Source organism: Lytechinus pictus, chromosome 3 (genome assembly GCF_037042905.1).
Source record: "Lytechinus pictus isolate F3 Inbred chromosome 3, Lp3.0, whole genome shotgun sequence".
NCBI lineage: Eukaryota > Metazoa > Echinodermata > Echinoidea > Temnopleuroida > Toxopneustidae > Lytechinus > Lytechinus pictus.
Window position 1 is genome coordinate 36,597,190 of NC_087247.1, and position 26,812 is coordinate 36,624,001.

Consider the following 26,812-nt stretch of genomic DNA (forward strand, 5'->3'; position numbering starts at 1 on the left):
TTTTATGAACTAGACCAATATACTTAGAGTTATGATGGTAATTCAATGAATACCCCCAACATGGCCAATATCCATTGACCTTTGACCTTGGTCATGTGACCTGAAACTCGCACAGGATGTTCAGTGATACTTGATTACTCTTATGTCTAAGTTTCATGAGTCAGATCCATAAACTTTCAAAGTTATGATGGTAATTCAACAGATACCCCCATTACGGCCAAAGTTCATTGACCTTTGTCATGTGACCTGAAATGCACACAGGATGTTCAGTGATACTTGATTACTATTATGTCCAAGTTTCATGAATCAGAACCATAAACTTTCAAAGTTATGATGGTAATTCAACAGATTTGGCCAAAGTTCATTGACCCTAAATGACCTTTGACCTTAGTCATGTGACGTGAAACTCATGCAGGATGTTCAGTAATACTTGATTAACCTTATGTCTAAGTTTCATGAACTAGGTCTATATATTTTCTAAGTTATGATGACATTTCAAAAACTTAACATTAGGTTAAGATTTTGATCAATGTTGATTCCCCAACATGGTGCAAGTTCATTGACCCTAAATGACCTTTGACCTTGATCATGTGACATGAAACTCAGGCAGAATGTTCAGTAATACTTGATTAACCTTATGGCCAAGTTTCATGAACCAGGTCCATATACTTTCTAAGTTATGCTGTCATTTAAAAAACTTAAGATTTGGTGTTGACGCCGCCGTCGGAAAAGCGGCGCCTATAGTCTCACTCTGCTATGCAGGTGAGACAAAAAGGGTTGTAAGTTCACATCTCTACTGGCAAAAATTACACTCTTTACTCATTGTTTGTCGTAGGCCTTCATGTATACAGTGGACCCCCCCCCCCCCCCCCCCCATCATTGGCTCAATTTGAATGTTTGTATAAGACAGATGTTACGAACATCAGGCTGGGTAAATTATGCTGCAGCATTGGCAACCTTCCAAGCATTTGACACAAGTCTCAACATTACTGCTCTTGCTATTCCATGTACAAGTCTCCTGCCGATCTAACTTCATGAAAAACCTGTTAAATGTTTATACATTGAACTCAAAACAGAATGCCAATCCTTTTTCGCAGGTCAACAATTTCAAATTAAAGATTTAAAGATGATGAGCTATATTCAAGAATGGATAAAAGCAGGTTTATTGAAAACTAGAATTGCACAATATTTTGTTATATATCGTCATCCCCGATGAATCAATGGGTGTCAAACATTGTCAAGTAACGTTCACAAACATACCATTTTTTCAGCTAAGCCTAACAGAATGGAGACGAGGAATAAAACATTGGTTATGGATGGTATTCTTTGACCCTTTCCATTTGAATCTTGTGGGTTAGATTGGATTAATACAGAGGGCAGTGGGAATAAGGGCTGTGATGTTTAGCGTTTCAAGGCAATTTCTCGTCTGAAACGGATTTTAAGTTAAAATTATTGAATGGACCCATGAACCCAATACCACAATGATTGTTCATTGATGTTTAATGGCACAATATTTCAACATTATGGTCATATTATGCCGCCCTAATGTACACTTGACATAAAGAAAGTAACCCAATTTGTTATTGATTCATTCTCATTTTCAATAAAGAGTATCCCATTTCCTGACATTGTTCTAGTTCATCACTAAACATACTAATTTTCTCATCCTTACTGTTCGTTTTCTCTCTTAAATTCATTTAATTTTCCCTCCCTCATTTATTTTACATTATAATACATTGATTGTAAACATATCACAAGAGTTAAACGTGATAAAATGATAGCACTTTTGTTATGTATGGAAAGATTTTTGCTGCACAAACACCACATACAAATAAACTGACACATCTTGATTATAATTGATATATCTATTTCTATTCATAAGTTACAGAATGAATATATCTGTTTTAATATTCACATGTATGTACAATATAACAATGCATTTGAACAATATCATCAAATAATCATCAGCCCAAAGCAAGCCAAAAAATAAGCATTGAAGGAAAGAGGAACAAAAGACTTAGAAATAACCTTCACAAAATTGAGGACAGTATTAAGTTATTACATTTAATCAAGCAAAATTCATAAAATCTAATAAACACATTGACAAACATTGTAACATGGTAAACTTAATGAAAATTTTGATAAAGTGATAAAAAATAAAACACCTGTAACATTTATGAAAATATTTATTAGAATCATCATCATCCTCCACCTCCTCTTCCTAATCTTAATCATCATAATTACACTTATAAATCAGCAATATTAGAAATGATTTCATCATGGGCTTTTTCATTCTTTACATTATATTGATGAAATAGATGAAATAAAAATGTATTATCAAAGAAACATCTCAATGGCTAAGATGAAAATAGGGCACTATTAAACACAAATTGTTAACTTCACATGTAAATGGAACAATGGGAGAAGTAATAATCTATACATGTCCTGCAGCTCAATACAATTAATTGCTTTGGGAGTATTGTTTGTAAACACAAGTAAACATGACAAAATAAAATATTAAATCTAAGTCAAGATTGAAGTGCATGATGAATATAACAAGTATGAATGAACAAAAATTAATGCAAAGCCTTACAATAAAAAAAAAAATAAATATAAGGGAGAAACTTGGGCACAGACCTCGCCCATATCCCATACAAATATACCTATAATTTAGGATTTAGATATTCAAAAGTTTCAAACTACCAGTAATTCAATTTGTACTTGTTTTGTTCCCATTTCTTTGATATTCATGTACACAAATAACCACATACTTCAAGAAAAAATAAAAATAACATGATATTTTCTTCAAATTGATATCCTTTGGAGAAAATATCATGATATACTGTACATAATATATCATGTATCCATTTCTTCTCAGTCAAGCTAGTCTCAGAAATGTGAGTTTACTGGCTTAACGTCATTATCAGATACACATACTGCAAGATATTCAATAGTGGACCACTCAGAAATATCAACAAATTAAATTACTTCGATAAACAATACTAGAACATAAACAACCATCTTATGATAAAAAAGTAAAGTTATTATCATCTAGCAATTCCAATATATCTAGTATTGCACTTGGATGCAATGGTTATGCAAATTTAAATGTAAAGCTCATTTTTTTATCATTATTACTAACATCTTCTTTTTTATGACACAGCATATTCATGAAACATCATCCCCTGGATCATTACTAACATCAAAAGCTTCATAAAATATATCTTGTTATCTTACATAGTTTTACATAAAATACAGTCCCCATAATTCATCAGAGAAGAAGTGCTTATCACCTTTCATGCTTGGCCTAAACTCAAGTTCCTTGTTATTTAAATATCTAGAAATGGCTTTAAAATGAAATAAAACGTTTGGAAAACCCACACTAAAGCAATAATAACCTTCAGAAAGTAGAACAGCAGAAACAAGTCATCGAGGAATGGAAGACTCTCTGAACATCTGGAAAAAATTTGTATCTGTTGATGTTTCTGGTGGTACCCTATGGCCTACTCCTTGTGACTAGCAGAAGAAGTAGGCATTTACCTGTGAGCAAAGGAAAAGAAATGAAGAGGAATTCAATTCAACTGCATGACAGAGGTCCATTGAACACGGTTAAAACATGTAATGAGAAATATCACTGTTCAAAGGTCATTGATGATGGCTTGTACCATCACATTGAGTTATTGTGTCGGGTCGGGCAATCACGTAACCCAACCATTCAAGAAAAAGGCCCCCTAAATTCCTGCAAGGTTGGGTCCAGTTTACCTGACCCATTAAATATTCAGATTATAATTTTCATAAAACATCGGGTAAATTGGACCCAAACATTCATAAATTTGACTAATAATTTTCACAATGCTTTGGGTGAACTGAACCCAACCTTTAGGGAATTTAGGTGGGCTTATTATCGAGTGGTCGGGTTACTTGATTGATGGTACAAGCCATTGAGGATCATATGTAACAAGCAATTATAATGGCAACTAAGTAGCCAACATATTTGGAAAAGGTCTTTAAACCAAGATAAATGTGTGCAACAACTGCCAAGTCTCATTTGGGTGAAGTTTATTTTACCCACTGCTTTTCTTTTCTGCTTTTCTACATGCATATCACTTGTAAGCTAACAGTCCATCCAGGGCCTGGATGAGACCAGGTACAGGTATTACAAAACAAAATTAATAAAATGATTGTCTGTGTCAATTACTGGTGTACATGTATTTCATTAGATCATTTTATGGAGGGATAGGCCTAGGGCAATAAAAGTGACAACATGAAGAGTTCAGGCCTGGATGAGACCAGGTACAGGTATTACAAAACAAAATTAATAAAATGATTGTCTGTGTCAATTACTGGTGTACATGTATTTCATTTGATCATTTTATGGAGGGATAGGCCTAGGGCAATAAAAGTGACAACATGAAGAGTTCAGGCCTGGATGAGACCAGGTACAGGTATTACAAAACAAAATTAATAAAATGATTGTCTGTGTCAATTACTGGTGTACATGTATTTCATTTGATTATTTTATGGAGGGATAGGCCTAGGGCAATAAAAGTGACAACATGAAGAGTTCAATGAAGTAATTTGGCAACAATGTCAGTCGCAGTATTTGGAAACACCTGAAATTCTTACACCTAACTAGCTAAGGGCAAATTTAGAAAAAGACAATCACTAACGTAACAATTGGTAGCATTCCATGCCCTAATCACATTTCTGACTATAAAACATTAAATAAGATGCTACTCGCCTTCCTCATCCACCTCCAGCAGCAGGTGGTGGAGCTGGTCCTGATCCTCTGCCTCCAAATCCTCCCATTCTTCTCCTAGGGGGAGGAGGAGGCCCTCCAGGTCTGCAAGATAATAAACTTTGGTTAAGTAAACTTGCAATGACTCCCAAATTATATATGATCAATTTAAAGATGATTCAACTTTCATCAATGTGATGCATGCTCAACTTTGACTTTTCTTGACAGAGATTTATACAGATATCTAACCTTTCATAAAATAGAAATGCCATGTTAGCTGTGAGTCTATAGCAACTTTTCGGATGGGTTACCCATTGAGTTTTATGATGGCATGGTATAAAGATTTGCTATATTCATTTAATAGAGTTCTCTTTTTCTTTTCATATTCTTCCTCAACCTTTGCGTACAAGTAATATTACTATGTTATATCAAAAGATAAAGATCAGTTACTTCTAAAAACTGGTGCCCAATATCGCTTCTCAATAGTGAGTTTAGTGACTATAAGATTTTATCAAAACTTCTTTCATTAAGATTTATGAAAGCATCGAGATCTATAATAACCAATGATCAATAGTTTTATCAGTGTTTCATTGGAGGAAATTTACGATTACAATATTGACATCTGTTAAGTTTAAATTTGGTTTAGTTTCTTAAGCATTTTGAAAAAAAAGTTTCATATGAAAGACTGGAATTTTATGTACAGCGCCCTCTGCATTTTTTGTTTCAACAGATCGTCTAACTTGTCGGTATCACTATCAATATCAAAGGACAAATCCACCAACAAAAATTTGATTTGAATAAAAAGAGGAAAATCAAACAAGCATAACACTGAAAATTTCATCAAAATCGGATGTAAAATAAGAAAGTTATGACATTTTAAAATTTCGCTTAATTTCACAAAACAGTTATATGCACATCTCTGTCGGTATGCAAATGAGGGAACTGATGAAATCACTCACTCACTACTTCTTTTGTATTTTATTATATGAAATATTCTAATTTTCTCCTCATTGTCCTGTGAAACAATTTTTTATTTCTCCCTGAACATGTTGAATTACCATTGCTTAACATTTTATGGTTCAGTCAAGTTGGTCCTTATTGTCAAATCTGCAAAAAGTGAAATAATATTTAATTCGAATAAAAAACAAAAGAAATAGTGAGGGACATCATTGATTCTCTCGTTTGCATGTGACTAAATTGTGCAAATAACTATTTTGTGAAAAATAAGCGAAACTTTACAATGTCAGAACTTTCTTATTTTAAATCCGATTTTGATGAAATTTTCTTGTCTGATTTTTCTCTATTGATTCAAATCAACACTTTTATGAGGTGGACTTGACCTTCAAATTCTATAGGATTACAATATCAATTGAATAATTGTACATACCAATTACAAAGAATTTGTAATGTATTCTCAGCCACCACCAAGCCCACACACATCATATAAATCTTTCCAAATTGAATAATGAACTGCTTTGTCTATCTATAAACTAAGGCTAGGGCCTTGGTGGCCCGAGTGAATGGCTTCAATGCTCCTTCCATTGTTTATTTTTGTGGCCCATTCTTTTATTTTTCCATTTGTTCTGTAATATAGAAATGTGTCTTATTGAAAAGTTGCCTTGTTCCCAAAAATACTGAATTTAAGGCTCTATCTCTTTTTTAAAAGATTTTAATTTACATAATAATTGAACATGAAATTATTTCTTTAATGCTTGATTGTTTATTTTTATATTGTTTATTTTTCCCTTTCTCTCTTTTTCATCCATTTTCTACTATGTCACTCTGATACCACATCTACAAATTCATTTTTTTAACAAAACTTTTAGGGGCTCCTAATTCCATGGCAATTATGTATGTTTTTTAGGATTGATTGAATTAAAGTTGATTTGAACTGAATTGAGTCTTAGTTATTTTGCTGAAAACCTCTTTGTTAAAAAGTTGTGAGATTTATTTATTTGGGGAAACTACATTATGTCTTACCCTCTCCGGTTGCCTGTCAGGCCTTGTCTATAGTCTGTTGTATAACCACTCCCTCTACTCGTTAATTCAGGCTGCATAGGTAAGAGTTGAGAATGAGATACAAATACAAAATTTATAAGATATATTTGTGTCATCTACAAACAGAACTTTATAGCAAAACGACAAACAGTTTGTTGTATCGTTCTCTTATTAAAATATTCAATTCCCACAATAAATTTAAAAAAAAATAGAAATAAAGAAATGGCAAAGAACATGTTTGAACAGTAATATGAAATTTAGAATGATCATCTTGTTAAATGTACATAAAGCTTTAGTTTGAGAAAAGGCTGATTTCATGAGAAAGGTTTTAAATGAATGGTTTTGTGGCGTTTTACCAACAATTTTTATAGTTTCTGTGCATTTCAATTTCTATTGAATGATCTATCCCACTTGTTTTGCTATGTAATTTCAACTTCTATGAATGATTATGTGATATTATAATTGTCAAATTTCGAGGCACTTTTGCATGTCATAGTCTACGCATGTGATATCACAAGTCACTAGTGATCATCAGAATAATCGGGTTTGAGCTAAGATTTCATGATTTACCAAAGATAAGTTTACTTTAATGTACCAGATGTAGATATATGATGATATTTTGACAATTAACTTTGATTTTAAAGACTTTCTCATGAAATAATTGTTTGCTGCAACTACTATCTTTTACCTTTAAGAAAGAAGTTATGACAGGTTTAGAGGTGTCATAAATATTTAGTCAGGTTATTGTTCCCGATTTTGGCAAAGAGGGCTTCGTGAAACGGTTAGCGGACAAGTTGCTCACAATGCTAGGCTTAAGTCAAACCGACCAGTCTAAGATTCATGCAATATAATATTCCCTTATGGTACTCTTAATATTTTTGGTATCCCATTCTGAGCCATCCAATTATTTTTAAGCCCCATTATAACAACCCCCCTCCCCCCCAAAAAATAGGTCTACTTCTACTACTACTAATAAATAAACTTAGAAAAATAAATAGATTTAGAAAATATATGACTACAAAATAAGTAATTAAAATTAGATAATAAAAGAACATAATAAAAAATTATACGCAATACAAAGTTAACTTACCGAAATCATTGTCCTGAAACTAAGAGAAAAATTAGAAAAGAAATAAAGTATTATTTAATATAAAAACATAACATGAATAATTCTATAAAATGCATACATGCCATGGTAATTGTATTGTATTAAAAAAGAAACAGATTATTCAGTCCTAAATCATGATGATAACATTTTACCGATTTAAGAAAGAGAATGATAATACTTACAAAAGCACTATGAAGTTAACTATACTCCAGAAGAACTCTGGAATGAATGATAATCGCCATGGTGATCTAGAGTCCATGACCTGTCCTGAAATCATAAAACACACAATTGAATGAAATATTAATACAATATTTATCTTTAAAATGCGAGTCTGATTATGAACCATCAATTTCCACAATGAACAAGTTTGAAGGGGTGGCCTACTAGTCTGTGCACATAACTAGGTCTACTAGTTAGGTTAATTTTAAGATTGATTTCCTTAACATTTCAGAAAATAATTTTCCTGGTCTCACATTACAATATTTCCAAGACTAACTTACAAGTCTATACACTAACAAAGCGCATTTTTACATCACCCATATATAGGCTAGGCTAGCCTTCGCTAGGGCCTACATGTAGGCATGCCATAGGACTAGGTCTAGTAAGAAGTAAGAAACCTCTAATTTTTCATATTTATACTAAAATTTTTATCCCTTCATACGCATTATGCATATGAAGGTTCATAGATAAATAAAATCAAGAGAAACAAACCAATTTCACCCTCTAATTATGGATTTCCTAGGGAAATCCATCCTTGTTGAAAAGTCTCGCTTATGCATATACGGCAAGCATTTCAAGGCTCCGTGATGAAAAAGTATGGTGGTGTGACCTTAATTCACGCATTACCTAATTTTGCGCAGTCGAATATTTCTTTATCTAATTAATATCTTGAAAAACTGATATCACCAACAGAAAAAGCAATTACTCAGTATAGTAATTTTTTTGAAGGTAAGGTCTCAAATTGTGAAAATATTGGCAAAACATCAGTGAATTTTGTTACCTCTTGTGTCCGCTCCAAGAAAATCTAATCTTCTTGACAAGCATCAAGAAATTACCAGTTTGCAAGCAGAGGTCTACAAATAAGTAAAATGTGATACCAACCGAATTTATGATATAATTATCTTACCTTTGTCTGCTTGATTTATTTTCTAAAGCTTTGCAAACGATTGTGCGCAAATTAAGGTCACACTTTTTTTATGACACTCTTTATGACACCGAGCGCGCACTAGTCGATCGCCATGAAATTTTGAGATACGAGCAAAACCCTTGACCTACTATATAATTCTATCAAGTGAATTTGACTTTGGGATCATGCCTTTGGTATTTATGATTCTGATTAATTTTGTGTGAACTGTGAGAAATTTTTGATTGAAAATCAACTTCAGCCTTATTTTTCACTATTCAGGAAATTTTGACTCGGTAGTCAGTTTTGAGCAATGTCTGTGATAATAATGCTCATAAAGAATATATTAAGGTAGACCCTAATGCTTTTTAGTAAAAATGCTGTTTAGTTTTTGTTTTTTTGTCCTACCTATTCATTATGCTGCATTGCTGACACTTTGCTTTTTTTCACTGAGTGTCATGGCTGCTAGTAGACAGGAATAACCGTCGTTTCTGGGGATTTATTTAACAATTTCTGACATTTTACTGTATTGGTGAGTGGAGCCAATCAGCCAACGTAGTTCAGCGGAACAACCAAAATACAGAGACTGAAGCTTTTGGTCTAGGCTGCTAAGTGCCACTCAAGGGTTCATTACCATCCTGCCTGTGGGAAATCTACAGGCAGGACTATGGAGTATGGTTAGACAGCTGGCAGCCGTCTGTTTCGAGTTTTTTAACATTTTTATTTTTTTTTAATTTCTCCATAAGGGGGTTAACAATGCAAAATCCCCAGACGGGGCTCATCGATTTGTCTTTATTTCATTAAAATATGTAAAAGAACTGTACCCAAATTATGATTATTATTCTGTTTTGGCCTGAAATGCACCAAAACGGGAAAAATTAACTTAAAAGGGGAAAAAACAGTGACTAACTTTGGCTGTCGCGCAACTTCACTTCCCCTTTTTATCCGAACTTAATACATAAACATATGGCCATTGAGTCCCCTGTACAGATCGAGCTAGAACTTCGGTCTCTGTATTTGGTGAGTGGAGCCAACGGAGTTCAGCGGAACAACCAACATAACAGAGACCAAAGCTTTTGGTCTAGACTATTGTATGCCAATGCTGTACACAGCACACAATTTAAAAAATCATTAAAATATCACTTTTGTGACCCAAAATACTAATTTTCATACAGTTGCAATTCATTTTTCATTAGTTAACCTGGGTGTAATTTATGTATTCACCAGAGCGCTCAAACTTGAATTTTGGGCATATTTTTGTGTACGCCCTCTATTGGTGGAAAGTAATATGGCAAGACAATTGTCATTTTTCAATCTCTATTTTTAATTAAGAAAAAATAATTTAAAGAATCAAATTTACCTAAGTCAAGAGCCAAATTATATGATGACTAATGGAAACTGACAGTGTCAAAAAATCAAGCATTTGTCCCAAAGAAAAAGAGAAAATAAGCCAAACATTGCCAACCTTATTTCACCACACAGGGAGTAGTGACACTATACCTCGGGCGAAGTTCGTGCAGGCTCCACTCCACTAATTCGTGCAGGCTCCACTCCACTTCACTACCGCTGTAGCGGTAGTGAAGTGGAGCCTGCACGAATTTTGCCCGAGGTAGTGACACTACAGAGAACTTACCAACCAAAAAATTACACGGGGGCGGCGGGCGAATTCGCCCCGGAAAGTCCAAAAAGAGCCCCGGAAAAGGGCTAAAAACATTCACACGAGGGCGACTGCAAAACTCATAATCGCCCCAGTCAACACTGTATATTTATTTATGTAGCATTTCATGCATACGTACGTTATTGCATTTAAATTATACATTATACATTATATTGCATTTAAATGTGTACTTGTTTGCACTGCTGACCAGCATCCCTTCAATGTGGCACACACACACACCCACACACACACACAAACGCAAAAAAGCCGCGAAATAGCTCCAGAAATTGTAGCCCTGGAAAGTGGAAAAAGAGCCCTGGAAAATGAAAAAGTAGCCCTGGAAAATTTTTAAGTTTCTCCAAAAAGAGCCCTGGAAAGAAAAAAAGTAATTTTTTGGTTGGAACTTACATAACCTTATTCATCATAGAATTAGTGCTAAGTAAGTGCTAGCTTTTCACTTTTTTTAGAGACAGAGTCAGAGAGAACAGGGGCCGATTGCACGAAAGGAAAGGGTCTTTCCAAGGACCGTCTTTCGTGTCGCCCATCTTTTATGATGCGCTATAAGCGGGATGTTTCTGAAATTTATGATAAACAAATACAGTTCGTAAGCTTGCTTTTATGATGGGGGGACCTAAAGCTACGCACTTTGTTTCCAAATGATAAAAACTATGCCAATTGTAATATTTGAACAATTATTTTTCACTAATTTGTAATAAATATTCTAAATATCCTTAACCAAGAAGAAAATATCACAAAACTCACTAATACGAAAATCCCGCCGTGTTTTCCGAACACCTCTTAATTTCGCCGCCCGATGTAGAAGGGGTCCTAAAGCTACGCACTCAATTTATCATGCAAAGAAATAGTATTTCCTGTGCCTCAATTTCTAAAATATGTCCGTATTATTATAGGAAAATATGAAATCAAAGTGAATATAACTCCGAAATTCCAAACATTTGCTGGTTTTCTCTGCATTCAAGGATTTATTGCAGCCTCTGTAGAAAAATTGAATAGGGATCGTTCGTCACAGCTTCACACACAGAGCTAGAGTGCGCATTTATTTTGCCATTGGAATTGCATGCGCGATGAGTGGTGCGTAGCTTTAGGACCCGCGTAGCTTTAGGACCCCCAACCATAAATCAAATTTATACAATTTTGTGAGATATCACATCATTTTATAAACAAATATTTTGTTTATTTTAACGGACGAATAAAATATGTTTGCACATGATTTATTTGAAATGTGTTTCTCATGGCGCATCATAAAAAATGGGCGACACGAAAGACGGTCCTTGCAAAGACCCTTTCGTGCAATCGGCCCCAGCCCCAGGCCAGACTGAGTCAGTGAGTGAGACAGAGTCATGAGAGTCAGACTCAAAGTTTTAGCTAGTTTATAAATATAATTTCTCTGAGTCTGATGATGAACCAAAATTCTTATCAAATTTGGTGCGAAAAAAATGTAAGTTGTAACAATGAAAGGGCCTAGATCTAAGGCTAAGCCTAACTTAATTTAAATTCAACACTCACAAGTCACAACAGTACACCTACGCCGCCAACACAGAAACGTGATACGAATAATGCAAATAGCATGCATATTAATCGCACGCGTCAATAATACGGCTTAGTTTTACCATTCGGCATTTGTGAGTAAATTATCATTTATACTAACGACGACGTTGTAAAAGCCCCCTAGTTACCCTAACTAATACTTGTTTATCTGTAAGATTAAAAAGATAACAGTATATGACATTGTTAAAGATTTGGCATGCCAAAGATTTCTTACCGTTTTGGGAGAGGTATGGCATTTTTAGATGATAAAACAGACGAGTTAACCACCAAAATTAAATGCAGTCTACTACTGCGTGATGCGATTACGTGTACAAAATAAAAATACGGCCAAACAGGCGAGTAGTATAATACCGAAGATAACCTACTCGGGTGCACTTTGGCAGTAGCATGCACAACGTTTACTAGTGTATTCGGCATGCATGAGTTCTTTAAAAAGATCAAAATTTATGTTGCCTTGGTGATGCTTGAATTAGATTTAAAAAAAATATATATCGATGTTGCAAAGGGCCCGTTGCCATGGCAACAGCTTATTTCCCTCCAGAATGGTAAAAAAATGATACAAATTTTGAATATGATCATCCATTTTCCATAATTTTACGTACAGTGCTAAACGGAGATATATGTTTGTGTCAAAGTATATAAACATAACATCTTAAGCCATTTCAATGGCAACCAAATAACATTTAATTAAAAAAAAAACATGGATGACAAGCTTTTGGACAGGTGGAAAATGCAATAAAAAATAACTTAATCTACAAAGACTACATGCATAAGGTTTGACCTTAATTTTTGAAGAAAAAAAATACAGTAAGTGTTCTGCATGCTGAACTCATTAGAATTACAAAAAAAAAAAGATAAATATCAATGTTTTGAATGGCCCATTGTCATGGCAACAGCCGATTTCCGCCATAAAAGATCCAGCTTTGATGAAAAAGACTGTAGAATATGATTTTTCTTTCATTTCCCCTAATTTTAGGGTGCTATAAACATGGATATGTTTCCTGTTAATATACAAATAACACTTAAAGCCATTTCCATGGCAGCCAAACCAAATAACATCTTAATTCGAATAAAGACCAAAACATGGATGACATGATAATGGACAGGTAGAAAATGAAATAACAATTAACTTAAGGTTCAATCCAGTCATTTAATTTTGAACAAAGATTACAGTGTTTCGCATCAGTTCATATATAGAATGATAAAAATTGAGGTTGATTTGGTAATAAGCTTGAATTTAATGATAAATATCAATGTTGCACATGGCCCGTTGCCATGGAAAATACTTTTTTTTTCTTCAAAGAAAAGTACCAATTTAGATGGAAAACAGTTTAGAATCTGATTTTTCCCCATAAATTTCCCTAATTTTACGGTGTAAAGCATGGATATGTTTGCTGTTAATATACAAATTACATATCAAGCCATTAATTGCCACGACAACCAAATAACATCTAATTTCAGTGACTTTAATCAAGTGGTTTATTTTCAATGGTTTTAAGGGTAAAGTAGTACAATGGGAAAAGTTACAAGGACAGCCAGTGGTCTGATGTGTAAATCTAAGGGTGTGTAATCAGTGTTTCAGAAGTCGTTTCAGAACACCGATTGCAAACGTGATTCTGCATGGAGGTGCTGTTTATGCCTAAAGGAGAATGAAACCCTTGAAACCAACTGAATCCATATCAAAGAGAAAAATCAAAGAAACATATTGAAAGTTTGAGGAAGATTTAATGAATAATAAGAAAGTTATGAGCATTTGAATATTGAGATCACTAATGCCATGTAGATACTCCAGTTGGCAATGCGACCAAGATATGTGACGTCACACACGTACAACTCCCTCATTACTTTAGTACTTATTTCACTTATATTCTCACCTTTATAGAGTCTATCACAATGTGGGGTGTTCTCTTTATGAGAGGACAAGTACAGAGGTTTCACAACATTATATAATTGATGAATCGTTTGTCATATGATTAGAATGAGCAAAAAGAGATGTTTTGGGGTATATTTTCAGTGTCCAAAAGGGGAAGAGTTGTTCATCTGTGATATCATAGATGTTGGTCGCATTGTCAATGGGAGGATCTACATAGCATTAGTGATCTCGACATTCAAATGCTCATAACTCTTCTATTTGCTAGTCCTATTTTACTCAAACTTTTGTTGATCTCATTCTTTGAGCTGCTTTCACAAAAGCTAACTTGCTCCAAGAGTTTCATTCTCCTTTAATTTTCCAGAGGCGAAATCGCGATCTATCTGCAGCTGGCTTTGCTTCGTAATTTTCGTTGAGCAGGAAAGCGAGGTCAAATTGGGCGCGCCCTTTTTCGAAAGTTTTTTTTTCCGAGTGTTGTTATGGTCGACTATGTTAACTTTTAACAATTTTCGATCTTTAAGTAATTGCATGGAGCTACTTGACATAGCCATAGAATTTTCACCATGGTGAGGATAATAGTAACATAAAATAAAGAATATTAAACTATACATAAGAAAATAATAAGACATCTATTTGTTTATGCTACTGGGGCTTTTTGCTCAGTGATGTCTCTTCATCATAACCGTCATTTTCCGTATTTTTTTGTAGTGACAGTACTTAAAGGACAAGTCCACCCCAACAAAAAGCTGATTTGAATAGAAAGAAAAAATTCAAACAAGTTTCGCTTAATTTCACAAAACAGTTATATGCACATCCTGTTCGGTATGCAAATGAGGGGACCGATGACATCACCCACTCACTATTTCTTTTGTATTTTATTATATGAAATATGAAATATTTTGATTTTCTTGTCCTTGTGATCATGTGAAATGAAAATTTCATTCCTCCTTTAAAAAAAAACTTTAACTTTTATACTTTCTCTTTTGTGACATCATTTTATCGAATTCTATTTATAACCTATTATTACGGTTCCTATGTAGCCCTCCCTCATGGCTGCTATTGTTTCAAGCAGTTACCTGCTTATTATAGCTGGTCCCTGCATTTTTACCCACTTTACTATTTTACGTGCTTCATTTATGTATTTTTCAGCCTTATTCATTATTTATATTTTCGATTGTCACACAAAAATGTACTCATTTATGTCATTGTTATTGTATCATTCTATTTTCATTTGTTGATTTATGAATAAAATGCAGAAACTCCTGCAAAAAAAAAAAAAAAAAAAAAGTGGAATTCCATTATTTCAACATTTTGTGGTTCAGGCATGCAAGGAGTTTAATTGTCAAATTCATAAAAATTGAAATATTGTATAATTCAAACAATAAAAAACAAAAGAAAAAGTGAGTGAGTGACATCATCGACTCTCTCATTTGCATATCACTGAGTTGAGCATTGTGAAAAATAAGCGAAACTTTAAAATGTCATAATTTTCTTATTTTACATCCGATTTTGATGAAATTTTCCGCCTTATTCATGTTTGATTTTTCTCTTTTTGTTTAAACCAACTGTTTTCTGGGGTGGACTTGACCTTTAACTTAATAATCATACATGCAATAATAGAATCAGAGAGAGATGAGAGGTAATTCCATGGAGGTGAGTCCCTGTTAGAACCATATATGCGACTGTATTGTCCCGCGGATTTTCATCTCACCGGAAGCATGTACCATCCAAGTTTGGTTGAAAAGTGACTTACGGTTGCGGAGTTAGGTGTCATAAGAGAGTCTTGTATGTAAACTTTAATGTTGACCTGAAATTTACCTTTGACCTTACTGTGTGATGACCTCCGACTGCAGCATAACATGCAGGTCGCCTATAAGTACATCTACCATCCAAGTTTGGTTGAAAAGTGACTTACGGTTGCGGAGTTAGGTGTCATAAGATATTCTTGCATGTAAACTTTAACGTTGACCTGAAAATGACCTTTGACCTTACCATGTGACCTCCGACTGCAGCATAACATACCGGTTCCCCAAGTCCATCTACCATCCAAGTTTGGTTGAAAAGTGACTTACGGTTGCAGAGTTAGGTGTCATAAGAGAGTCTTGCATGTAAACCTTAATGTTGATCTGAAAATGACCTTTGACCTTACCATGTGACCTCCGACTGCAGCATAACATACAGGTCCCCCAAGTCCATCTACCATCGAAGTTTGGTTGAAAAGTGACTTACTGTTGCGGAGTTAGGTGTCATAAGAGAGTCTTGCATGTAAACTTTAACGTTGACCTGAAAATGACCTTTGACCTTACCATGCGACCTCCGACTGCAGGATAACATGCAGGTCCCCCAGTCCACCAGTCTACCATCCAGATTTGGTTGAAAAGTGACTTACGGTTGTGGAGTTAGGTGTCATAAGAGATCAAGTCTTGCATGTAGGCCTATACTTTAACAATGACCTGAAAATGACTTTTGACCTTACCATGTGACCTCCGACTGCAGCATAACATGCAGGTCCCCCAAGTCCATCTACCATCCAAGTTTGGTTGAAAAGCGACTTACGCGGTTGTGGAGTTATGTGTCATAAGGTTTGTGACGGACGGACGGACGGACGACATTAGGATCCCTAATACCTTGGTCACATTTGCTCTACGGCGCGCCGTCGCGGCGGTCGTACGGCGAGTCGAAAACAGCCGTTTTAACAGTTTTTTTTGTCCAACTACGTATAGGTGGGTTGAATTAAAATGGATAAAACGGCTGTTTTCGACTCGCCGTACGGCCGCCGTAGAGCAAATGTGACCAAGGTATCAGTCTCGCCTTCACCTCTGGGGCCCGTTGCATAAAACATTTTTCATGAGAAAACTCAGGTTGTTTTTACTGGAGTTTTTGCCCTGTGTTAAAGTCAATGGCAGAAATCAGACTAACCTTAGTTTCCAGTTTTTACCAGAGTTTTCTCAGGTAAAAAGTTTTATGCAACAGGCCCCTGGTGAGCGAGACAAAAATGGACATAGCGCATTTCATATCCGCCTGGGATCATTGTGTTTTAGACCATGCTGGTTTCAATGGTGAAATAAGACAAGTTACGGACAGTCAGTTGTCCAGTATATTAAAAAAAATCCAAGAGGGCTTCAAAAAATGGAGTCTAAAATTGCTGTTGCTACATAACAAACCGGACCGTTAAGTTTGTTAAATATACTGGAATATGATGTCTATGCCATGGTTAAATAAAATGGGTCACATTATACATTAGGACAAGCTTCAAGGAGCTGTCCAAAAGTCCGATTGTGGCTTCCAAAATGGAATATAAAGCCGCTTTATACTATCGATAAATGGACATATTTTATGTAATATCTGCCAATGGCATATTATATTGATATCTAAACCATGGTTTTTAAAGTCAGAAAATACATTGAGAAAGTTACATGAACAGTGAGTGGTCCACTAGTATCCAAACATCCAAGATAGCTTCCAAAAATCGGAGTCTAAAATGACTTCTGTTATACTTAAAAAATGACATGCCATGTAGTTCATTTAAAATCCACCTGACCCAGGAGAAATGATTCTAGTTTCGAGGTTGAAAAAATACGTGCAGTTGTCCATTTTGCCTAAAAATCCAAGAGGGAGGGTTTTTGAAATGGCATCTAAAATGACTCCTATCACCAAGAGGAATGTCGTCAAAGGGATGGTCCGGGCTGAAAATATTAATATCTTAATACATAGAGTAGAATTCACTGAGCAAATTAAAGGGATGGTCCGGGCTGAAAGTATTCATATCTTAATACATAGAGTCGAATTCACTGAGCAAATTAAATGCCGAAAATTTCATCAAAATCGCTTCACCTTTGACCTTCTGACCTCAAAATCAATAGAATTGCTGATATCTATGCTAGTACCACACACACCAATCATGGATGATCTGATGGGGACACTGCTAAGAGAGATATCCCCCGGAGATATCCTTTTCAATCCATAATCACTGGGTTTCAACATGTGTCAGCTTGACTGAAATCATGCCAGTAGATTGGATGAGAGCAGATTCCAGAAATGATTGCTGCCTTTGTATCGACTTTTTATATACGTATAGCACAGTGTTTTATGAAACAGGGCTCTCTGAAGAAATGAAGTAAGCCTCATCTCTCTATAAATATTGGATTGTAAACATTTCAATGATAATCTATTTAGGCATGAAAAATTTATTTGTTCAAGGGTTGTTCGCTGTTACTTGAAGATTAGGAGTGGCGCTTAAAGGGGAGCAAACTGATAAACTGTGGGGTCTCTCAATGACTATGTTTTGAGATAATTATTAATAATAAAGATAATTAGCTTACATTTGTTTTTTTTATAGAGAAACTAAATATCTTTAGAAGAAAGGTACTTGTGTAGTAGCTACTTGGTATCTAGAGAAACTAAATTATCTTTAGAATTGATTGATTGATTGATTTTATTCGTCAGGAATATCACAGAAGATTACAATGAAATTGAAGAATACCCTGCATGACAGGATAGCCCATGAAAGCCGAAATGCTTATTTCCTATGGGGTCCTATTGTTAGTATAAAACATTAATACATTGTAACAAAAAGTATAAACTATGACAAGTACTGGAATATGGTAAAAAAAATACATATCCATCAGTCAAATAATTTGCAAACATCTGAAGCAAACAATAATCATCCTAATATATGATGCAAGATTATATTTTAACATACCCTATACATTATCTACAATACTACTGTACAAAATGTGTGATTTTTACTGGTAATACTGTTCTCGAGTAGCTTCCAGTTTTAAAAATTGAGAAAAAAACTAACAGCTTTTACTTGATTAGGAAGAGCATTCCAAGATTGGATGCCATTAAAATAGAAAGTGCCCCCTATATGTCCTTCACATTTTGGTAATACAAAATCAAAATTACTATTTCGAGTATCGTACCTATGGATATTTGATACACGGGTGAAATTATTTGCTATATAGTAATCCAATGTATCCGAATAGAATATCTTATGCACGTGGTGTAATACTAATTGTTGTGATCTGTGATCTACATGAAGTAATCCTGCCTTTTCAAGTTCATTACATCCGACATGTGCTCTTGGTCCTAAAACACTTATGTATCTTACAATTTTATTTTGAATTATTCTTAGCTTTTTCTTATCCGTAACACCCAGACTACCGTACCAAGCCGCATTAGCATAGTCGAATAGACATAAAGCAAAGCATAAAATACGTCTACACTTCATATTCAAACAGGTTTGATATCTATACAAACATTTTAAGCGTGAATTTGCCATTTTGGCGATTGAGTCTACCAAACCCGTCCATGATAGGTTACTTGTTAAATTAATTCCCAAATATTTTACCGAATCTTTTCTGTCAATTACCTGATTATTACATGAAACCTTGAAATCGTGTGTATATCTTAACTTTCGTTTCGAACAAAATAAAATGCTGTCCGTTTTCCCAACGTGTAAAATAAGCTTGTTGTCAGACATCCATTCGATGCAATTTGCCAAATCTGCACTAAGTTTTTTATCAATTATCTTGGGATTTGTATCTGAATATAGCAAGACATTATCATCAGCATATAAAATTAATTTAGATTTATTAATACAAGTGCACATATCATTGTCGATGTATAACATAAAAAGAATGGGGCCTAAAATGCTTCCTTGAGGGACTCCGCATTTAATAGGCAGTGAATCAGAAAGAACCGTCTGCATGGTATACTACTTGATGACGGTTAGATAAACATGATCTAAACCATGTCACACATGCAGAGTCTAAACCCATCACTTCTAATTTCTTTAAAAGTATGTTATGATTTACAGTATCAAAAGGCTTTTTGGAAGTCTAGAAGAACCATTCCAACCACGCGCCCATGTGAAATTTCATTCTTGAAAAAATCTGTTAAATGTATTAAACAAGTTTCAGTGGAATATCCGTTACGAAAGCCGGACTGAAATTGATATATTAGCTTGCTTTCTTGAAAGTATTTCTCCACTTGAGCATGAACAGATATTTCCAAAATTTTTGACACTACACATAATACACTTATAGGCCTATAATTACTAACGTCAGTTTTATCTTTCTTTTTATGTAATTATTTGCTGAATATAATGAAAAAAATTATCTCATTATTAGAATTTAATTTGAATAGGCAATTTTTTTTTCAGGCTCGCTGGCGGCTTTTTACAAATTTTCCCCCGTTGCTATATTAATTGTGCCCCCTCAAAATATTTGGTTCATTACGCAACTGCGTTTAAAAAATGTGTTGTGTAAAAGCTACATTCTGTATTTACCCGTAATTTGACTAAAATACCGGCAATCTGCAAGGTTTAAAATGGCTTTGATATCAAGAATTACCGGTGCTGCGCCCCGGACCCTTACCGCATAACACTGCCGTATAGGCCTATGATTATGGAAGGGTTGAGCCATGGTCCCCAAAAGTTCTAGTACCAAGAACAAAAAGAGGAAAGAAAAGCAAAGGAAAAGTGGAGGATATGATTTTATTTACTGAAAATGATGTAAAAAAATATCTCAAAGCAAGATTCTCATGAAAAGTTGATTTTTTTTGTCGCTCGCTCGATCGCGACTTAATGTAAATTAAGCAGCGTTTTAGCACATAAGCCATACTGTGCCCCTCGCTTTTTTACTCTTAATGCTACTGCCGCATAGAGCTTAACGCACAATCATAAAAAAATGCACAGTGGCGTACAGACCCCCCCCCAAAAAAAAAAATAGAAAGGAAAGAAAGAAGGGTAAAACTGTTTTTCTGGATATCATGTCAAAATCTATCACAAAATTGGATTTTTGTTTGTTGGCTGTTTTTTTTTTATATTATTTTTGCCGCTATGAATATACAAAAATACACCCCCCCCCCCAAAAAAAAAAAACCTAAGTGCCCATCAGAGAGGAATAGCATTATTGACAGCCTTATTAGATCTCATGCTCTTCTCAAACTGAGCCCAGAAAAGTTCCTGCCCATCTTCATCATCTGTCCACAGCATGTAAGGTTTGTTCTTGCTCAGGAACAACCTGACAAGATACGGCAGGTTCTCGTCATCAATCTCCTCCACAAAGAGCAAGACGATCTTGTCTAGTCCTGTATCGTTGATGTGCTCAAGAGCCATACGAAGCTTAGTCATGCACCAGGCATCATCAACTGACCGGTTGCTGATCAACAAGACTGTCTTGAAGCTGTTGTCCAGGGCATGGAAGATTGCATTGATGTAGAACATCCCAAGGTGCAGGTCTTTGTCTCCATAGATGATGTTCCGTAGATGTGGCAACCTCTCCTCCAGGGCAGGTCTCATGACCCGATCCACCCACTCCTCTTCATCTTCATGGAACATGAGGTTGAGATGAAACTCATAGTGATCTGCCTCAAAGTCCTCTGCCATCTCTTTGTAGCCAACCACAGCCAATCTCAAAAGGAATATCTTGTGATTCAACCACCAACGTCTGTGATATGCAAGTATCGTTAGCAGGCAAATAAAGATGCCTGCGAAAGACACACCTGCAATGAGGAAGATGTTGACACCACAGTAATCTTCGGGATGAAAGGACAGTATTGGTTGTTTCTTAAATCCTTTCAGAGATGTACCCGAGCAAAGCGTTTTATGTGCATGTTTGAAATCTATGTTAGCTGTGTCCAACCACTGCCTGAACCATTTCAAGGAGCAGGTGCAGGATAAAGGGTTGTTTGAGATGTCCAACCGGAGTGAATTATTCCCTGGTAGAACTGTTCCAGGTTTGATTGTGCTGATTTGATTCCCAGGGAGATAGAGGTCAGTCAGTTCTAATGTCTGTGCAAAAGTCTGCGGGTCCAGACTACTCAGGATATTGTTCTGGAAGTAGAGGACTTTCAGGTTGAAGAGCCCGTTGAATACATCTCCAGGGAGTTCCACCAAACTGTTCTCACTGAGGTAAAGGTATCTTAGAGAGATGAGAGGACTTAACAATCCCGATCTTAGTGTATATATTCTTGAGTTGGTCATGTCAAGATCGACTAGCCGTGAAAGGTTCTGAAATACCCTGATGTCAAGGTCATGCAAATAATTGCCTTTGATTCTCAACTTGTACAGTGAAGAGAGACCTGCGAAGAGCGACTGATTTTTGTCCTTATCGTATAAGGTAGTATTCTCCAGCTGTGCATTCTCCATTCGAAGTTCACCTAAACTACTCATATTTGAAAACTGCTCTTGGGATTGAATTGATAGCCTGATGGGTGCGTTCGATATATCTAGAATAAGCAAGGTCTGTAGTTGACTAAATGCATCTTTCAGATACGTTGTGGCTTCATTTTTGAGGTACAGCTCCTTTAAGTTCAAAATGTTGGTGAAAGCTTTGTAACTGTAGTAATTAATATTATTATCAGTTATGTTTAGTATCTCCAGATTGACAAGGCCATTGAATCTCTCCTGACCAATACTAATTAGAGCATTGTGGGATATGTCGAGCATGCGCAGTGTCTTAACTGTCCACAGATGTTTGCCATTGTTCAGATCTTCGATTCTGTTACTCGAGACTGTTATGGTAAGAATGGATCGCAATCCATTAAAATATCCTGGCAAAAGGGCCTGTAGTAAGTTTCCTGATGCATTCAGCACTTTCAAACTCTGCAGGCAGGCAAATGTCGCATTGGAGAAGGTGGTTATTTTGTTATAGGAAATATCCAGTTCTGTAAGTGACTCCAGATGACACAACGATCTGTTTGTGAGGAGTTTGATTTTGTTTAGTCTCAAGGCCAGCACTTCAAGTGTGGTGAAGCCCCAGAAAGCTCCCACTGGCACAGTTTCAATTTTATTACCAGACAGCTTTAAAGATCGAATGGTTGGGTACGTGACAGACATGTTGGAGGCTGTTTCAGGTGGTAAAAGTTCATGGATCTGGCATCCGTGCAACGATAAATAGTCAATGGAAGTCATGCCTAAGAAAGGTTGAATGTCAAATGATTGAAGTTGATTCCCATCTAGCAAAATTTGTTGTATGGAATTTAAATGCAGGAAGCTTTGTGGTTGTAGAAGTTTTATTTTGTTGGATCCGAAGGTCAGACTGTGTATTGTTGTGTTCTCCAGAGGTAGAAAGTCATCCCGCCCAATTTCCTCAACTTCATTTAGGTCAAGGTTGATTCTTCCTAGGTGAGACCAATGTGAACATCCCTCAAAGTCAAGACTGGTTATTTTATTTCCATTAAGCAGCAGATTAGACAGGTGCGGTACGTCGGAAACAGCTCCGTGGGGGACAGATGCTAAGTTATTGTCATTCATTAGGAGCTTTGTAAGTAGCACGTTCTTCAAGAAAGTTCTTGGTGGTATTAACTGTAGGTTGGTGTAGCTGAGTATTAGAGTCCTGAGCTTTGTCAAAGGCCAGAATGACCCACTCTCAAGAGATATTATTGGGTTGGCTTCCAAGATGAGGATGATCATGTTGGGAACATGGTATAAAGAATCATTGTGCAGAGCGGTCAGCTTATTTGCAGACAGGTCAAGCTCAGACACACTCGAAGGCAGATCTTGAGGAACTTTCGTTAGTCCGAGATGCTGGCAGTTTGCAATGACTCCATGGCTGGAGTTTACAAGCTTACATTTGGGAAAATTCTTGGCAGTTTCTGCCTCAGATGATTGCACATGCATGACATGGATCCAAATAAGCCAGAATGCTAATAGTGAAAGCTGCAGACTATATACACTTCTGAATTTGCTACGGACGCTGTTAACTGCCATCCTTCTCTTGGTGCAAGTATGCATATGTGAGTGTTAAGATCTGCAATTTTACAGTTTCCAGTAGAGCAAGAATTCATAAAGAGTATTCACCAAACATATTCTCCTTTTCATTTGCACACCCCAAAAGTGAAGTCTTAATGTCATTATTGGCATTTGTAGTCTGTATACAATTAAGTGTAGTAGGATGCAGGGAGGATCACCAAAGGATGTAGACTTGAAATTATTGTTTTGGAAAGGAATATTGGTATATTTGTACAAGATCAACTACATCTTCATCTACGTGCCAGACATGTCAGGAAGGTTGGATTTCATGTGACTTCCTGCTACTTTTTCCTCTTCAAGCTCTCGATTATGGTATCTAAGAATTTGTTTGACCCGTTCATATTGCTAAATTATAGAGTGTAAAATGTATAATTTGTAAAATATAAAATTTTGTCTTTTCATTGATTGGTATTCTTCAAGTACATAAAACACATAAAAAGTTATAAGATAAAGATAAATTTGTGTATTATTCTGGAGTTGTATTGGTCTCTTGTGTACAGATCACAATTATAATATTAACCAAAAGATCGCTCCAATATTGAAATGAAGCAATAATGATTGATCACTATCTGTAAATTATCCGGCCAGAGGCGGCGGAACGTCAGGCTCATACAATGAAAGTGGAGGGCACCTATTGTTTTGCAGACAAAAGGTGCCCCTCCACTTTCTTTGTCCGAGCCTGATGTTCCGCAACCTCTGATTATCCCTTACACCCTATTAGAATCTGCATTCAGTTTTCAATATACATGTATATATTCAGTGAATACGGAATATTTTTGATGTAGATTATTTCCATGGAAGGTAGTCCTTCAGGCAAAATGTCCGCTCTTAAATTTACATACAAAGTAAGTGTAAAAAAACAGAAGAGACATTATGGTCTAACATTGACTGTTGTAATATCAGAAAATACAAAAATGAAAAATAAAAAAACAAACATGTATAGATGATAATATCTTGTATTCATTAAAAACCAACTGTGAAAAATTATTTGACGTAATATGTTTTTTTGCTTGCTATCAAAGATATAACATGGTGCACACAATCCATCGATGACTGAATTCTGTATTTCTTTGTACATGCACCACCTAGACTTGGTAGAAAATATTTCTTAGAATTCAAAACAATTCCAAACAAAAGTTTGGTGTAAAACGATACTCAATCATTTCTTTATTAAAGGGGAGGTTCACGCTGACAAAAAGTTTATATTTAAAATAGCAGAAAAAAAAAAGGAAAATCCATCAAGGATGTAAAGAGTCATTAAAGATTTTCTTTAATTTGTGACATCATAATTATGCGAGCAGCATGCCATGTATAGTGAATTTAAAAAAATAAATGAAATGTCATTTTCTTTAAAAACTTGAAAATTTGTTTTATTGTACCTTCAATATATGTCAACAAACAAATTATTTTTTACACCCGCTCCTGAAATAAGAAATTTTTAGTCATCATTAACCATTAAAAAAAATGAAATTTATGCATTTTAAATTACATAACATATGGGGCAGCTGCTCGTATATGACATCACAAATCAAAATCTTTGATAATAACTTTCTTTATAATCTTTAATGGAATTCCTCAAACCTTCACCATCATTTTGTCTGTTTTGTTTTACAATAAACTTTACGTCAGGGCGAACTTTCCCTTTAATTGCTATTATTCATATTAAATATTAAATAATGCATTTAAATCATGGTATCATTTGACCCTGCATCAGAAAATGGTCTGAACAGTATGTTAGATCCTCAGTGTTTATAAATATCTGAACAGGATGTTACATCCTGTTCAGAGTCAGAGAATTCTTTTCCTGTTAAAGGCTTTTTCTGATTACTGAAAAAGATAAGAAAAAATGTCATCAAATGCTAAGTATTTGAAATGTGCATGTAGGTTGAATTTATGCATAAACTGTAAATGAATCTTATGAAATTTAAACAAAATATCTCAAATGAATATTGTGTTAACTGTTTCATTTTGCATTGTCATTATTGAATCGTTGCATGCATGACCCCCTTTCCTCTCTCTCTCCCTCTCACCCTCTCTAACTCCCCTCTCTTTCTTTCTGTCTCTTCCACTCCCTCTCTTCCTTCCTCTCTCACTATGTTTGTCTCTGTCTTTGTCTCCCCTCTTTCACCCTCTCACTCAAACTCCCATAAACACACTCTCTGTCTTTCCCTCAAACCCTCTAAACATGTCTCTCTCTCTCCCTCTCGTTTGTAAATTATATCTTAATTGGTTGCCATGGCAATGGCTGAATATGTTATTCATGTATTAACAGCAAGCATATAAGCATATATATGCTTAAAACCCTAAAATTAGGGGTAATAAAAGAAAAATAAGATTCTACAATGTTTTCTTTTTCATCAAAGCTAATAGTTTTTCTTGGGAAAAATGAGCTGTTGCCATGGCAATGGGATATTTGCAACATTGATATTTGTCATTAAATTCAAGTATTACCTAGGCAACATCAATTCATTATTCTAATGAACTCATGCAGAACACTCACTGCATTTTTTGTTCAAAATTAAATGACTGGGCCAAACTTTACGCATATTGATTTAATGTTATTGCATTTTCCACCTGTCCATAACCTTGTCTTCCATATGTTTTTTTTTTAATTAGATGTGATTTGATTACCATGGTAATGGCTTAAGATGTTATATTTATTCATTTAGCCACAAACATATCTTGATTAGTACCTTAAAATTAGGGAAAATGTAATGATGATCATATTCTATATTTTTATCAATATTTTTACTTTTCTGGAGGGAAATAAGCTGTTGCCATGGCAACGGGCCCTTTGCAACATTGATATTTTGATTAAATTCAAGCATTACCAAGGCACCAAAAAATGTTATCTTTCTAAAAAAAACTCATGCAGATTACCTACTGTAATTTTTATTCAAATGGGTGGGTCAAAACTTAAGCATACAGATTAAGTTAATTCTAATCGTATTTTCCATCTGCCCATTGTCTTGTCAACCACGTTGTTTCG

At 35.2% G+C, this 26,812-nt stretch overlaps 2 protein-coding genes across 2 annotated transcripts; both read right to left on the reverse strand.

Annotated features, from left to right (window-relative positions):
- Positions 1–1,850: 1,850 nt before the first annotated feature.
- LOC129255653 (selenoprotein K-like) lies at positions 1,851–12,601 on the reverse strand. Its single transcript, XM_064096950.1, has 6 exons — positions 12,408–12,601; positions 8,027–8,111; positions 7,827–7,845; positions 6,719–6,789; positions 4,742–4,843; positions 1,851–3,540 (listed from the first exon to the last, which is right to left on the reverse strand). The coding sequence occupies exons 1-6, from the start codon at positions 12,427–12,429 to the stop codon at positions 3,537–3,539; spliced, it is 303 nt and encodes a 100-aa protein (XP_063953020.1). The 5' UTR covers positions 12,430–12,601; the 3' UTR covers positions 1,851–3,536.
- Positions 12,602–18,488: 5,887 nt separating this feature from the next.
- Positions 18,489–23,816, reverse strand: LOC129256345 (protein artichoke-like). The gene has a single exon (XM_064097878.1). It carries the CDS (start codon positions 23,803–23,805, stop codon positions 20,962–20,964), a length of 2,844 nt encoding a protein of 947 aa, XP_063953948.1. The 5' UTR covers positions 23,806–23,816; the 3' UTR covers positions 18,489–20,961.
- Positions 23,817–26,812: the final 2,996 nt, after the last annotated feature.